This window comes from Eschrichtius robustus, chromosome Y (genome assembly GCF_028021215.1).
Source record: "Eschrichtius robustus isolate mEscRob2 chromosome Y, mEscRob2.pri, whole genome shotgun sequence".
Lineage (NCBI taxonomy): Eukaryota > Metazoa > Chordata > Mammalia > Artiodactyla > Eschrichtiidae > Eschrichtius > Eschrichtius robustus.
The window spans coordinates 3,198,844-3,213,659 of record NC_090846.1 but is presented as its reverse complement, the minus strand read 5'-3'; the positions used below and the strand labels follow the sequence as shown (position 1 = coordinate 3,213,659).

At 36.3% G+C, this 14,816-nt stretch overlaps 1 protein-coding gene across 1 annotated transcript in view; it reads left to right on the top strand.

The window, feature by feature from the left end:
* Nucleotides 1-13,288, top strand: part of LOC137757639 (BCL-6 corepressor-like) — a 110,325-nt gene extending 97,037 nt beyond the window's left edge. The window contains exons 9-12 of the mRNA XM_068534241.1: nucleotides 9,586-9,731; nucleotides 11,480-11,557; nucleotides 11,773-11,929; nucleotides 13,000-13,288. Of these exons, the coding sequence (XP_068390342.1) occupies nucleotides 9,586-9,731; nucleotides 11,480-11,557; nucleotides 11,773-11,929; nucleotides 13,000-13,288 (670 nt within the window). The remainder of the gene's footprint in view (nucleotides 1-9,585; nucleotides 9,732-11,479; nucleotides 11,558-11,772; nucleotides 11,930-12,999) is intronic.
* Nucleotides 13,289-14,816: the final 1,528 nt, after the last annotated feature.

Sequence of the window (14,816 nt, the reverse complement as noted above, 5' to 3'; positions counted from 1 at the left end):
CTTTTCTGTTTTAACACTTTGAGTATATTATTCCATTTTTTCCCCTGGCCTATAATTGTGCTCAGAAATCTGTTGGTAACCTAATGGGATTTTCTTGTAGGTTACAATATTTTTTTCTCTTGCTTCTTTTAGAATCTTTGATTTTTGACAGTTTGCTAGAATGTGTCTCAGAGAAGAACATTTTGAACTGAAATAATGGGTTGATATTATATCTTCATGATTTTTGGATTTCAAGTCTCTCCCCAGGTTTGGGAAGTTCTTGGCCTTCCATTCATTCATTCATTGAATTATAGTTGATTTACAATATTATATTAGTTTCAGGTGTACAGCATAGTGATTCAGTATTAAACTTTCTGTTCCCTTCTCCCTCTGTTTTCCTTCTGGATTTTCGGTGATTTGGATGTTGTTGTTGTTGTTAGCTTTATGGTATCTCTTAGATCATGTAGGTGTTATGCATTCTTTTCCTTTCATTGACTCTATCTCACTGATTCTGTATTCTGTTTGGTCTCTTCTGATATTGGTGCTGTCTGTTGCATTTTTCATTCCATGTATTGAATTCCTCAGATCCAGAATTTCCTTATGACTCTTTTTATGATTTCTGTCTCTGTTAAATTTCACATTTGGATTGTGTTTTGTTTTCTTTATTTCATTGAATTGTTATTCTGTATTCTCTTGTAGCTTATTGAGTTTCCTTAAATAGCTCATTTGAATTCTTTAATTAGTAAATATAGATGTCTGTGTTTTTGGGTTGGTTACTGGAAGATTATTGAAATCCTTTGGTGATTTTATGTTTCTTTGAGTTTTCAAGTTCCTTGGAATTTTGTGTTGGCGGTTTTCATGTTGGCACAGTCACCTCCTCCACTTTTTTGCTGATTTCCTTCAGGGTAGAAATACATTTAAGTCAGTTCTGCTATAGATTCTGAGGCTTTCTTAGACCTTGTATAGATAGGCTATACCTGATCCATGCTTCTAGCGCTCTCTTGAGGCAGAATTCTTAAGCTTGTATGCATTCTCCTGATCCTGCAAAGCTGGGCCATGAAGTTTGGAAATGATCCCACTTTTCCATTTTTTTGGAAGGAGTTGAGGCGTATGTTGTTAATTTGACTTTAAATGTTTGGTATTTACTAGTGAAGTCATTTGACTCTGGGATTTTCTTTGTTGGGAAACTTTTGATTACTTACTCATTACTCGTTGTTCAGATTTCCTGTTTCTTCATGATTCAGCTTTGAAGTGTTTCATGTTTCTAGGAACTTATCTTTTTTTCCAGGTTATCCAATATGTGGAAATTTAACTGTTTATATTAAATAATTACAGAGCAAATTATTTCTTTTTATTTCTGTAGCATCAGTTGTAACATTACCTCTTTCATTGCTGATGTTATTTGAGTCTTGTTAAAGGTTTTCAGTTTTGTTGATCTTTTCAAACAACTAGCTCATTTCATCCATTTTTCATATTGTATAACTTGAAGAGGTAAATAATTCACATGGTAACCACAAAAAAAAACAATAGGACATGAATAAAAGGAGCTGAGGTCATAAGAGTAGGGCCCTAATACAACAGGCCTGTGGCCTTATTAAAAGAGGAATCTCTTTTTCTTTCTACCATATGAGAACACAGTGAGAAGGTAGCCACCTGCAAATCAGGAGGTGAGTCAGTCACTAGGAATCTTAATCTTGTACTTGCCAACTTCCAGAGCTGTAAGAAATAAATTTATCTTATTTAAGCCACCCATTTTGATTTATTAATTTACAGTAGCCTGAGCAGCCTAATGTAGCATCCAAAGATTATCTCTGTTGACTTCAGTGTTCTGAGTCAGGCATATAGACTCAGTCCCTCAGTCAGTCCCTCAGGTAGACCCACTGCAATGCTAGAACATTGCTACACATTCCATTCTTGCCTTTCCCTCTCTAAGAAGAAGCTGAGAACTTTCTCCTGATTGTTCCTGCATTGTGCTAAGTAGGGGGTGGGAGTCCTCTCAAATGTAAATGGAACAAATATTCTTACCTGCTTCATTGCAGCTCTTCTTGATTTTGCACTTGCCTGGCTTGCTACAGCTTCTTAGCTGGTTCCTGGTATTTTCATAAAGACAATTTAGTCTGTATATTGTTGTTAAGTCAGTGTCTCTGGGTGGGGGAATGATGGCCTAAGGCTTCTTATTCCTCTGTCTTGTTAATGTTACTCAGTTCTGTGATTTTAGTGCAGTTTTATGAAAGTACCAACAGTATTTATTGAAGAGAGAGAAAAATCCATCTTAAAATTCATATTGAATTTCAAGGAGCCCTGAATAATTTTAAAAATCTGTTTTAAAAGGCAAGGTTTGTTTTTTTGTCTTGATTTGTCCTGATTTCAAAATTTCGTACAAAGCTACACTAATAAAAGTGGCATGTGAGTAGCATAAAGACAGCCATATTGTCCAATGGAATAAAATAGAGAAAAAAACCATTGTGTATATAGTCAAATGAGGCTCTGCAGGTGTGCCCAGATTGCTCATGGGATGGACAAATTTCTTCATCCACAGTTGCAAGTAAACCTGCACGTCCACATGCAAAGCAACGAAGCTGAATCCCTACCTTACTCCATTATACAAAAGATAACTTATGATGGATTAAGTATGTAAATGTAAGATGTAAAACTATAAAACTGCTAGAGGAAAACTAGGGATAAAGCTTTACGACATTTGACTTGTTATTGATTTGTTGGATATGACATCAAAAGCAGAAGAAGTAAAAGCAAAAACAGATAATAAATGGCATTATATAAATTTCTACTTGTCACAGGATACATTCAATAAGAGGGAAAACAACGGGAGAAATTATTGAAAATTTGTACCTAAGAAAGTGTTAATAAAAAAGGATTCCACAAGCCTCTTAGATAGCCTCATCCACCAGAGGGCAGACAGCAGAAGCAAGAAGAACTGTAATCCTGCAGGCTGTGGAACAAAAACCACATTCACAGAAAGATAGACAAGATGAAAAGGCAGAGGGCTATGTACCAGATGAAGGAACAAGATAAAACCCCAGGAAAACAACTAAATGAAGTGGAGATAGGCAACCTTTCAGAAAAAGAATTCAGAATAATGATAGTGAAGATGATCCAGGACCTCAGAAAAAGAATGGAGGCAAAATCGAGAAGATGCAAGAAATATTTAACAAAGACGTAGAAGAATTAAAGAACAAACAGAGATGAACAATACAATAACTGAAATGAAAAATATCCTAGAAGGAATCAATAGCAGAATAACTGAGGCAGAAGAACAGATAAGTGACTTGGAAGACAAAATGGTAGAACTCACTGCTGCGGAAAAAAACAAAGAAAAAAGAATGAAAAGAAATGAAGACAACCTAAGAGACCTCTGGGACAACATTAAACACAACAACATTCGCATTATAGGAGTCCAAGAAAGAAGAGAGAGAAAGGACCCATGAAGATATTTGAAGACATTATTGTCGAAAACTTCCCTAACATGGGAAAGGAAATAGCCACCCAAGTCCAGGAAACACAGAGAGTCCCATACAGGATAAACCCAAGGAGAAATACGCCAAGGGACACATAGTAATCAAATTGGCAAAAATTAAAGACAAAAATTATTGAAAGCAGCAAGGGAAAAACAACAAATAACATAAAAGGGAACTCCCATAAGGTTAACAGCTGATTTCTCAGCAGAAACTCTACAATCCAGAAGGGAATGGCATGACATATTTAAAGTGATGAAAGGAAAGAACCTACAAGCAAGATTACCTGGCAAGGATCTCGTTCAGATTCGATGGAGAAATCAAAAGCTTTACAGACAAGCAAAGGTAAGAGAATTCAGCACAACCAAACCAGCTCTCCAACAAATGCTAAAGGAACTTCTCTAAGTGGGAAACACAAGAGAAGACAAGGACCTACAAAAACAAACCCAAAACAATTAAGAAAATGGTAACAGGAACATACACATATCAATAATTACCTTAAACGTGAATGGATTAAATGCTCCAACCAAAAGACACAGGCGTGCTGAATGGATACAAAAACAAGACCCATATATATGCTGTCTACAAGAGACCCACTTCAGTCTTAGGGACACATACAGACTGAAAGTGAGTGGATGGAAAAAAATATTCCATGCAAATGGAAATCAAAAGAAAGCTGGAGTATCTATACTCATATCAGGTAAAATAGACTTTAAAATAACAAATGTTAAAAGAGACAAAGAAGGACACTACATAATGATCAAGGGATCAATCCAAGAAGAAGATATAACAATTATAAATATATATGTACCCAACATAGGAGCACCTCAATACATAAGGCAACTGCTAACAACTGTAAAAGAGGAAATCGACAATAACACAATCATAGTGGGGGACTTTAACATCTCACACCAATGGACAGATCATCCAAACAGAAAATTAATAAGGAAACACAAGTTTTAAATGACACAATAGACCAAATAGATTTAATTGATATTTATAGGACATTCCATCCAAAAACAGGAGATCACACTTTCTTTTCAAGTGTGCATGGAACATTCTCCAGGATAGATCACATCTTGGGTCACAAATCAAGCCTCAGTAAATTTAGAAAAATTGAAATCATATCAAACATCTTTTCTGACCACGGTGCTATGAGATTAGAAATCAATTACAGGAAAAAAAAGTCAAAAAAAAAGTCAAAAACACAAACACATGGAGGCTAAACAATATGTTACTAAATAACCAAGAGATCACTGAAGAAATCAAAGAGGAAATCAAAAAATACGTAGAGATAAATGACAATGAAAACACGATGATCCAAAACCTATGGGATGCAGCAAAAGCAGTTCTAAGAGGGAAGTTTATAGCTATACAAGCCTACCTAAAGAAACAACAAACATCTCAAATTAACAATCTAAGCTTACACCTAAAGGAACTAGAGAAAGAAGAACAAAAATCAGAGCAGAAGTAAATGAAATAGAAACAAAGAAAACAATAGCAAAGATCAATAAAACTAAAAGCTGGTTCTTTGAGAAGATAAACAAAATTGATAAACCATTAGCCAGACTCATCAAGAAAAAGAGGGAGAGGACTCAAATCAATGAAATTAGAAATGAAAAATGAGTAGTTACAACAGGCAATGCAGAAATACAAAGCATTCTAAGAGACTTCTACAAGCAACTGTGCCAATAAAATGGACAACCTGGAAGGAATGGACAAATTCTTACAAAGGTATAACTTTCCAAGACTAAACCAGGGAGAAACAGAAAATATGAACAGACCAGTCACAAGTAATGAAATTGAAACGGTGATTTAAAATCTTCCAACAAACAAAAGTCCAGGACCAGATGCCTTCACAGGTGAATTCTGTCAAACATTTAGAGAAGAGCTAACACCCATCCTTCTCAAACTCTTCCAAAAAATTGGAGAGGAAGGAACACTCCCAAACTCATTCTATGAGGCCACCATCACCCTGATACCAAAACCAGACAAATATACTACAAAAAAGAAAATTACAGACCAGGATCACTGATGAATATAGATGCAAAAATCCTCAACAAAATACTAGCAAAGAGAATCCAACAACACATTAAAAGAATCGTACACCATGATCAAATGGGATTTATCCCAGGGATGCAAGGATTCTTCAATATATGCAAATCAATCAATGTGGTACACCATATTAAGAGATTGGGGAAGAAAAACCATATGATCATCTCAATAGATGCAGAAAAAGCTTTTGACAAAATTCAATACCCATTTATGATAAAAACTCTCCAGAAAGTGGGCATAGAGGGAACCTAGCTCAAAATAATAAAGGCCATATATGACAAACCCACAGCAAACATCATTCTCAATGGTGAAAACACTGAAAGCATTTTCTCTAAGATGAGGAAAACGATAAGGATGTCCACTGTCACCACTATGGTTCAACATGGTGTTGGAAGTCCTAGCCACGGCTATCAGAGAAGAAAAAGAAATAAAAGGAATACAAATTGGAAAAGCTGAAGTAGAACTGTCACTGTTTGCAGATGACATGATACTATACATAGAGAATCGTAAAGATGCCACCAGAAAACTACTAGAGCTAATCAGTGAATTTGGTAATGTTGCAGGATTCAAAATTAATGTACGGAAATCTCTTGCTTGCATTCCTATACACTAATGATGAAAAATCTGAAAGAGAAATTAAGGAAACACTCCCATTTACCATTGCAACAAAAAGAATAAAATACCTAGGAATAAACGTACCTAGGGAGACAAAAGACTTGTATGCAGAAAATTATAAGACACTGATTAAAGAAATTAAAGATGATACAAACAGATGGAGAGATATACCATGTTCTTGGAATGGAAGAATCAGGATTGTGAAAATGACTATACTACCCAAAGCAATCTACAGATTCAATGCAATCCCTATCAAATAATTACCAATGGCATTTTTTTACAGAACTAGAACAAAAAATCTTAAATTTTGTATGGAGACCATAAGAGCCCGAATGGCCAAAGCAGTCTTGAGGGAAAAAAACGGAGCCGGAGGAGTCCCTGACTTCAGACTATACTACAAAGCTACAGTAATCAAGACAATATGGTACTGGCACAAAAACAGAACTATATAGATCAGTGGAACAGGATAGAAAACCCGGAGATAAACCCACGCACCTAACCTATGGTAGAGGAGGCAAGGATATACAGTGGAGAAAAGACAGCCTCTTCAATAAGTGGTGCTGGGAAAACTGGACAGCTACATGTAAAAGAATGAAATTAGAACACTCCCTAACACCATACACAAAAATAAACTCAAAATGGATTGGAGACCTAAATGTAGGACCAGACACTATAAATCTCTTAGAGGAAAACATAGGAAGAACACTCTTTGACATGAATCACAGCAGAATCTTTTTTGATCAACCTCCTAGAGTAATGTGAATAAAAACAAAAACAAGTGGGACCTAATGAAACTTAAAAAGTTTTTGCACAACAAAGGAAACCATAAACAAGATGAAAGGGGAACCCTCAGAATGGGAGAAAATATTTGCAAATGAAGCAACTGACAGAAGATTTATCTCCAAAATTTACAAGCAGCTCATGCATCTCAATATGACAAAAGTAAACAACTCAATCCAAAAATGGACAGAAGACCTGAATAGACATTTCTCCAAAGAAGATACACAGATTGCCAACAAACACATGAAAGAATGCTCAACATCACTAATCATTAGAGAAATGGAAATCAAAACTACGATGAGATATCATCTCACACCAGTTAGAATGGCCATCATCAAAATATCTACAAACGATAAATGCTGGAGAGGGTGTGGAGAAAAGCGGAAGCCTCTTGCACTGTTGGTGGGAATGTAAATTGATACAGCCACCATGGAGAACAGTATGGAGGTTCCTTAAAAAACTAAAAATAGAATTACCATATGACCCAGCAATCTCACTACTGGGCATATACCCAGAAAAATCCATAATTCAGAAAGACACATGCACCCCAGTGTTCATTGCAGCACTATTTACAATAGCCAGGACATGGAAGCATCCTAAATGCCCATCAGCAGATGAATAGGTAAAGAAGATGTGGTACATATATATAATGGAACATTACTCAGCCATAAAAACGAACAAAATTGAGTTAATTGTAGAGACGTGGATGAATCTAGAGCGTGTCTTACAGAGTGAAGTAAGTCACAAAGAGAAAAACAAATATCGTATATTAACACATATGTGTGGAACCTAGAAAAATGGTACAGATGAACTAGTTTGTAGGGCAGAAATTGAGACACAGATGTAGAGAACAAAAGTATGGACACCAAGGAGGGAAAGCAGTGCAGGGGAGGGGGGTGGTAGTGGGATGAATTGGGAGACTGGGATTGACATGTGTACACTAATATATATAAAATGGATAAGTAATAAGGACCTGCTGTATAAAAAAATAAATATGTAAAATTCAAAAATTCAAAGAAAAAAAGGCATTCTATAAGTAGTTACCCTCATAGGATTGATTATGGTTTCTAAGTTGGTAAGTGTGTGTGTGTTTGTGTGTTCATGTGTGCACGTGTGTGCTTGTTCAGGCCAGTTAGAGATGCTTCAGTGATGGACTCTAATTATATTGTTCTGATTTTATAATATTGTTTACTGTTGTTTTTAAAAACCTTGATCATTTCCCCTTTATTTCTTGGTCTTTCAGTTTTTTTCTTTCCAAAAGTCAGTAGCTAAACTATTTTACTGTTCAAAACCAATAAAAAGTAAGATACAGTTCAGTTCAGGGCAATGAGACATTATTTTGACCACTTTTTTTCCCCTAAATTTACATAGCTTTCCAGTGTGTCCAGCAGAAGAAACTTCCTGCTCCATGAGGTCTGCTTGGCCTCCATAATCCTTCTGCACACTTTATGCCTGTTCTCAGTAATTGCAAGCTCCTACTCCAACGTTCTGTGCCAGCCTTTGTTTTGGGGCCTCCTCTTGCACATTATTGGCAATTTGCACTATTGCTTCTTCCTAATTTTCTTTGTGTTTATTTCTTCTCCTCAGATGGCTTATAGAGTCAAGGCATTAAACATTGGTCATTCGTACAATGACCCCGTAGGTTAGTCCCTGAAATAATCAAGGGTTACATGAATAAATAGTAGTGCTAAGTTTTAAGACACTGAATTCTTTAATCATTTCTTTAAATCACTGCGTTCAAAATATATATGATCTTCAAGTCCCAACAGTACAGAGTACAGACCTGTGTTGGCTTTGTGTACAACCTGCTGTCATAACCCACATCCTCAGACCTGGCCCCATCCTGAACATGATCACAATTTATTGGCCTGAGGACCCAGTTTGTGCTTGTGTGCATGAAATGCTACCAAGAGGCAATGTACTAGGGCTCTCCCACAGTTATAAAGTAAGCAAAATTGAAATGTTTGTGGTATTTTATAGTTTCAAATTACTACTCATTCAGGTTGGGAATGCAGGCAATGTTTCATCCCCTAGTGGAAATGGATGGAGGACTCTTTATCCTCATGAGAACTCACCATAATGACTCTGGTTCTGGGCTGACTCTGGACCCTGTTTCTTCTCTCACTGAGGTTCTGAGGCAGAGAGTTCATCATTAATGTCTACAAATTCCTAGGGCCCAGCTTCCAAGAGAAATTTCCACTGATCACTGATATTTGTACCCTGGTTCTTTTTAAAATGGAGTAGGTATTTTTAAAAATTGTGTAACAATTGATACTTCTATTGGCTTCCATAGCGATGGGATTTTTTTCCCCTCTGATGTATCTTTATATACAGTCTGTCATTAGTTAAATGCCTTCAAAATATTTTCATCTTTGTCTTGAATTAGGCCTTGGACTAAAATAGATTTTCATTTGAGAATTATTTCTGAAATTCTTCATTCACCTGTCCTATAAATGACTGATACAGAACTAAGAGTAATTTATCATTTCATCTTGGGTCAGTTATCATGCCTCAGTTTCCCTTTGTGTAGAATGGTTAGAAATGTACTTTCTTGGTGAAATATTCCATGTAGGAGGTTTATCACATATAGTACACACACTGTATTTTGCTTATTGTTAAATGAAACTACTCCAGAAACAAGTATGTGTACACAAGTTTAATCCCACTGTACATCTCTTCCTAGGCCTCTTCATGATGCAGTTGAGAGTGATTTCTTGGAGATTGTTCGCCTGCTTCTCTCCTATGGTGCTGACCCCACTTTGGCTACGTACTCCGGTAGAACCATCATGAGTATGACTCACAGCAAAGATATGGAAATGTTTCTGACAGGTAGGTAACTTCAAAGAATAGGAAGAATAAACAAAGAATAAACTTCAAAGAATAAAGTTTAACAAATGTTTTAAATTAAAAATTAGATGGTAATTTGCAACACTTCTAATTTCTCTAGATCCTCTCACTCACTGTTTTTTGTTCTGATTGATGTGAAGTGGTATCTTACTAGTTTTTATTTGCTAATTTATGAAAATGTGCTTATTGGCCATTTATAGATCTTTGGAGAAATGTTTATTCAGGTTCTTTGCCCATTTTAAAATTAGATTATTTGTTTTTTGTTGACTTGCAGGAGTTCCTTATATATTCTGGCTATAAACTCCTGTCAGACTTGCAGTATTTTCTCCCATTCTGTAGATTGTCTTTTCACTGTATTTCGTTTGATACACAGAAATTTTTTAGTTTGATGTAGTCAGATTTATCTTATTTTGCTTTTGTTGCCTGTGTTTTGGTGTCATATCCAAGAAATGTTTGTCAAATTCAATTTCCTGAACCTTTCCTCCTATGTTTTTATGGTGTTAGGTCTTATTTATTATATCCATTTTGAGTTAATTTTTGCATTTAGTGTAAGGTAAGGGTCCAGCTTCATTCTTTTCCCAACATCATTTTTTTGTTGCTGTTGTTTTGGTTTTTTGGCCACACCACATGGCTGGTGGGATCTTAGTTCCCTGACCATGGATTGAATCGGGGCCACTGCAGTGAAATCACCAAGTCCTAACCACTGGACCGCCAGGGAGTTCCCCCAGCACCCTTTGTTGAAGAGACTGTCTTTCTCCACGTGTAGCCTTGGCACTCTTGTCAAAGATTATTTGACAGTGTATTGTCTTTATGCCAGTGCTATACTGTTTTGATTACTTTGTTTTGTGGTGTGTTTCGAAATCAGGGAGTGTGAGGCCACCAATTTTGTTCTTTTTCAAGATTACTTAGGCTATTCAGAATCCCTCGAGATTCCACGTGAATTTTAGGGTAGACTTTTCTATTTTTGCAAAAAAAAAAGGCTGGGATTTTGAGAATGATTGCCTTGAATCTGTAGACTGCATTGGGTAGTTATGGACATTTTAACAATAAAGTTTGCTTAATCTGTGAACATGGGCTATCTTTCCATTTATCTGAATCTTCTTAGATTCCTTTTAGCTAAGTTTTGTAGATTTTAGTGTACAAGTCTTTGTCCCTTTGTTTTTTTTTTAACATCTTTATTCGAGTATAATTGCTTGTGTGTTAGCTTCTACTGTATAACAGAGTGAATCAGCTGTACATATACATATATCCCCATATCCCCTCCCTCCTGCGTCTCCCTCCCACCCTCCCTATCCCACCCCTCTAGGTGGTCACAAAGCACCGAGCTGATCTCCCTGTGCTATGTGGCTGCTTCCCACTAGCTAGCTGTTTTACATTTGGTAGTATATATATGTCCATGCCACTCTCTCACTTCATCCCAGCTTCCCCTTCCCCCCCCACCCCGTGCCCTCAAGTCCATTCTCTACATCTGCGTCTTTATTCCTGTTCCGCCCCTGGGTTTTTCACAACCATATTTTTTTTAGATGTCCCTTTGTTATTAAGTTTATTCTTAAGTATTTTTTCAATGCTACTGTGAGATTGTTTTATTTCCTTTTTGAATTGTTTATTGTTAGTATATAAAATTGCAACTCATTTTTGTGTGTTGACTGTGTATCATGCAACTCTGCTGAAATCATTTATTACTTTTAACATTTTTTTTTAAAAACCCTTTTATTTTGTCACCTCTCTAGATTACTTAAAGGACCTACAAGGTCACAATGATGATGAACTTGGTGGCCCTTGGGAGATCTATGGAAGTTCTGTATGTGGTGAGAAACATTTTTTCTCCACATTTTTCTTTCAGTGGGAAGTGAATGAGTAACAGAATATTTCTCTCTGGTATGGGTGAGGGGATGATGGGTGATCGGTACTGTAAGCAGGGATCATTAGGAAATTATCTGTTTTTATTTAGAATTATTTCATCATTGAGAGCTGAAATCTGATAGAGCCTACTGACTCCTTTCTTTCTTTTTACCTGCATTAGAACCAGATAAAAAGGCTGGATTTAATGTTTTGACAAATCCTCCAGGACCAGAGGACGAGGATGATGAGGATAAGGCTTTCAGCGATGTGTTTGAATTTGAATTTTCAGATAGTCCTCTCTTACCTTGTTATAACATCCAAGTGTCTGTTGCTCAGAGGTAAGGATGTATATATCATGTGGTTGAAAAATAGCTTGCAGTAGTTTTCTTGGGGAAGCAGGACCTAAAACCCCTTTTAAGCAGATGAGGGTGGGTGAATGATTTCTAATTCTCCATGAACCTCACTTAATGAAAATTTCTGGAAAAGATTAATTATGCACAGTGGGGATCAGATTCATAGCCCAGTATAAACTGTCCTCAATAGAACACCACCAAGGCAAATAAGACCCTGGGCCCACAGTGTTGAAGTTGTCATTCAGTGGAATTTCACAGAATAGTTGCTCCCTTGGAGACTTCGGCCATGAAATGTTTGGGAAAGAGTCCTAGAAGCTCCCAACATAGGGGACTTCTTAGGCACATGAAGTGTGTAACAATGTATTGATAATCTGCCTTCTCGTGTAAGATTAGAAAAATCATTTATTCATGGGCTTTTATATATCGTATACACATAAGAGACTAATCCTTTGCTGTGTTAACAAAGGTACTTAATAAATAAAAGTATATATGCCATTAAAACAGTGAAATTTTATAGTAACAGAAAACATGAAGTTGTGTTGCAGTGTGCATGTAAGGAATGTCACAATTTGCTTCTGAAAACCATCAGTCCCGAAAGAGATGAAGGTTAGGGTGTGGCATGTGTAAAAAGAAATGTGGTGTAATGTGTATTTAAAATGTGTTCTATTGTGGGGGTAGGAGGAGGGATCAGAAAAGGTGTTTGTAATCAATCCTCTTGGGTTGGGATACAGACTTCCCTCAGTGAATATAGTGGAACACATAGAGAGTTATAACTTGAATTGTGATCAGAGCTCAGTGAATAGGAATTAACCCGTTTCTGTTAGCAGTGAGAGCAGTGAAAATCACATTTGGTGAATCTCATTAAGATGTTCCTTCTGCTTTCTAAAAATCAGATGGTCTTCTCTAGATGTTCTCTTAAAACCAGATGAGTTCAGAGTTACTCATACTAGAAGTAAATACTTTCCCTTACTTTGATAAGAGAGCATTGGTCAATGATGGGTATGGTTAGAAAATTTTTGCCAGCAACTTGAACCACTTTATTTTTTATTTTGTAGGCCACGAAACTGGTTATTGCTTTCAGATGTGCTTAAAAAACTGAAAATGTCATCCTGTGTATTCCGCTGCAATTTTCCAAATATTGAAATTGTCACAGTCGCAGAGTCAGAGTTTTACAGGCAGGTTTCTGCAAGTCTCTTGTTCTCTTGCCCCAAAGACCTGGAAGCCTTTAATCCTGAAAGCAAAGAGCTACTAGATTTGGTTGAATTAACAAATGAGCTTAAGACTCTGCTCGGCTCCTCTGTGGAGTGGTTAAATCCCAGTGACGTGGCCCTGGAAGACCACTGAGCAGTTTAGTTTCACTGTATACAAAATGTGTTGTTGTGTTAATCCTGTGCATTATTGTTTAAATACAACTTTGTCTGTAAAGAAGGGACATTATTACATATGAAAATATATATCTGCTTTATCTAAAACACGTTTGGAAAACGTACAAGCTTGTCTTTCTTTTTAGTTTTTGTGAAATTGAAGTGTTTTGCCTTTAAATGTACACAGGGTTTTTTGAAATAAAGTTTGTTTTACATGGAACGTTTTTCTTTTTCCTTTTTTTTCTTTTTAAGGGAAAAACAAATTATAGCAGATCTTCATTCATTGACTTTTTTTCGTACAAAGCCCCAATGACAGAGGCAGTTAAGAGAGGTCACCAAAATTGAGAAGGTGTTTGGGGAAACAACTTTTTGTTTTGTTTAGAGACTATATGATAATGCCCAGGTATATGCTGTAGGATATAAGTCAACTTCAAATCACATCTGTACACAACAACTAATTTTATGAACTCCATATCATAACTTAAAAGTTATGAAATCAGTTTTCATGCCTTAACTGGATTGTTTATGTATTCTATTGTCTTATTTAAGGAAGACTTTGAGCTCTATTTCTATCTACTATATAGAATATTGAAAATTATTATTGTAAGTTGAACTTTTGCTTAAAAATGTATATAAACTGAAGTTTTTTATTTTATTTTTATTTTTGGCTGTGTTGGGTCTTCGTTTCTGTGCGAGGGCTTTTTCTAGTTGCGGCAAGCGGGGGCCACTCTTCATCGTGGTGCGCGGGCCTTTCACTATCGCGGCCTCTCTTGTTGCGGAGCACAGGCTCCAGACGCGCAGGCTCAGTAATTGTGGCTCACGGGCCCAGCTGCTCCACAACATGTGGGATCTTCCCAGACCAGGGCTCGAACCAGTGTCCCGTGCTTTGGCAGGCAGACTCTCAACCACTGCGCCACCAGGGAAGCCCTAAACTGAAGTTTTTTGAATTGTGTTCTTGTATTTTAATTTTATAAGTAAATTCTGTGCCTTTTTAACAATTTTACAGAAATGTTCTGAAAGGCAATAAAACGGTTGAGCAAGTGAGAGAATTGTATTCCTAAATTCCTATTGTGTTCCTAAAATAAATGGTTTTTACTGCTATTTAAAAAAATGTTGATCAAATTTTTATAGTTATATTTATATCAATTTGTAGTCTCTATACACCAAAGCAAACTGGAGATTTCAGAGGAATTATACTCTGAATATGTCCTACACTCCTGTCCTATAATCTCAACTCCTAGGAGTGTCTGTTTGTATATGTGTACATTCATTCACAGATATAAACATACAGAAACATATGTTATTTACATACATTTTATTTAGTTATTCCAGTTTTTTAATTGAGGCAAAATACACATACCATCAAATTTACTAGCTTAATTATTTTTAAATGTGCAGTTTGTTAAATGTAGAGTGGTACTAAATACATTCATATTATTGTGCTACTGCCACTATCATACATCTCTTATTACACTTTTCATCTTGTAAAACTGAAACTCTACCCATTA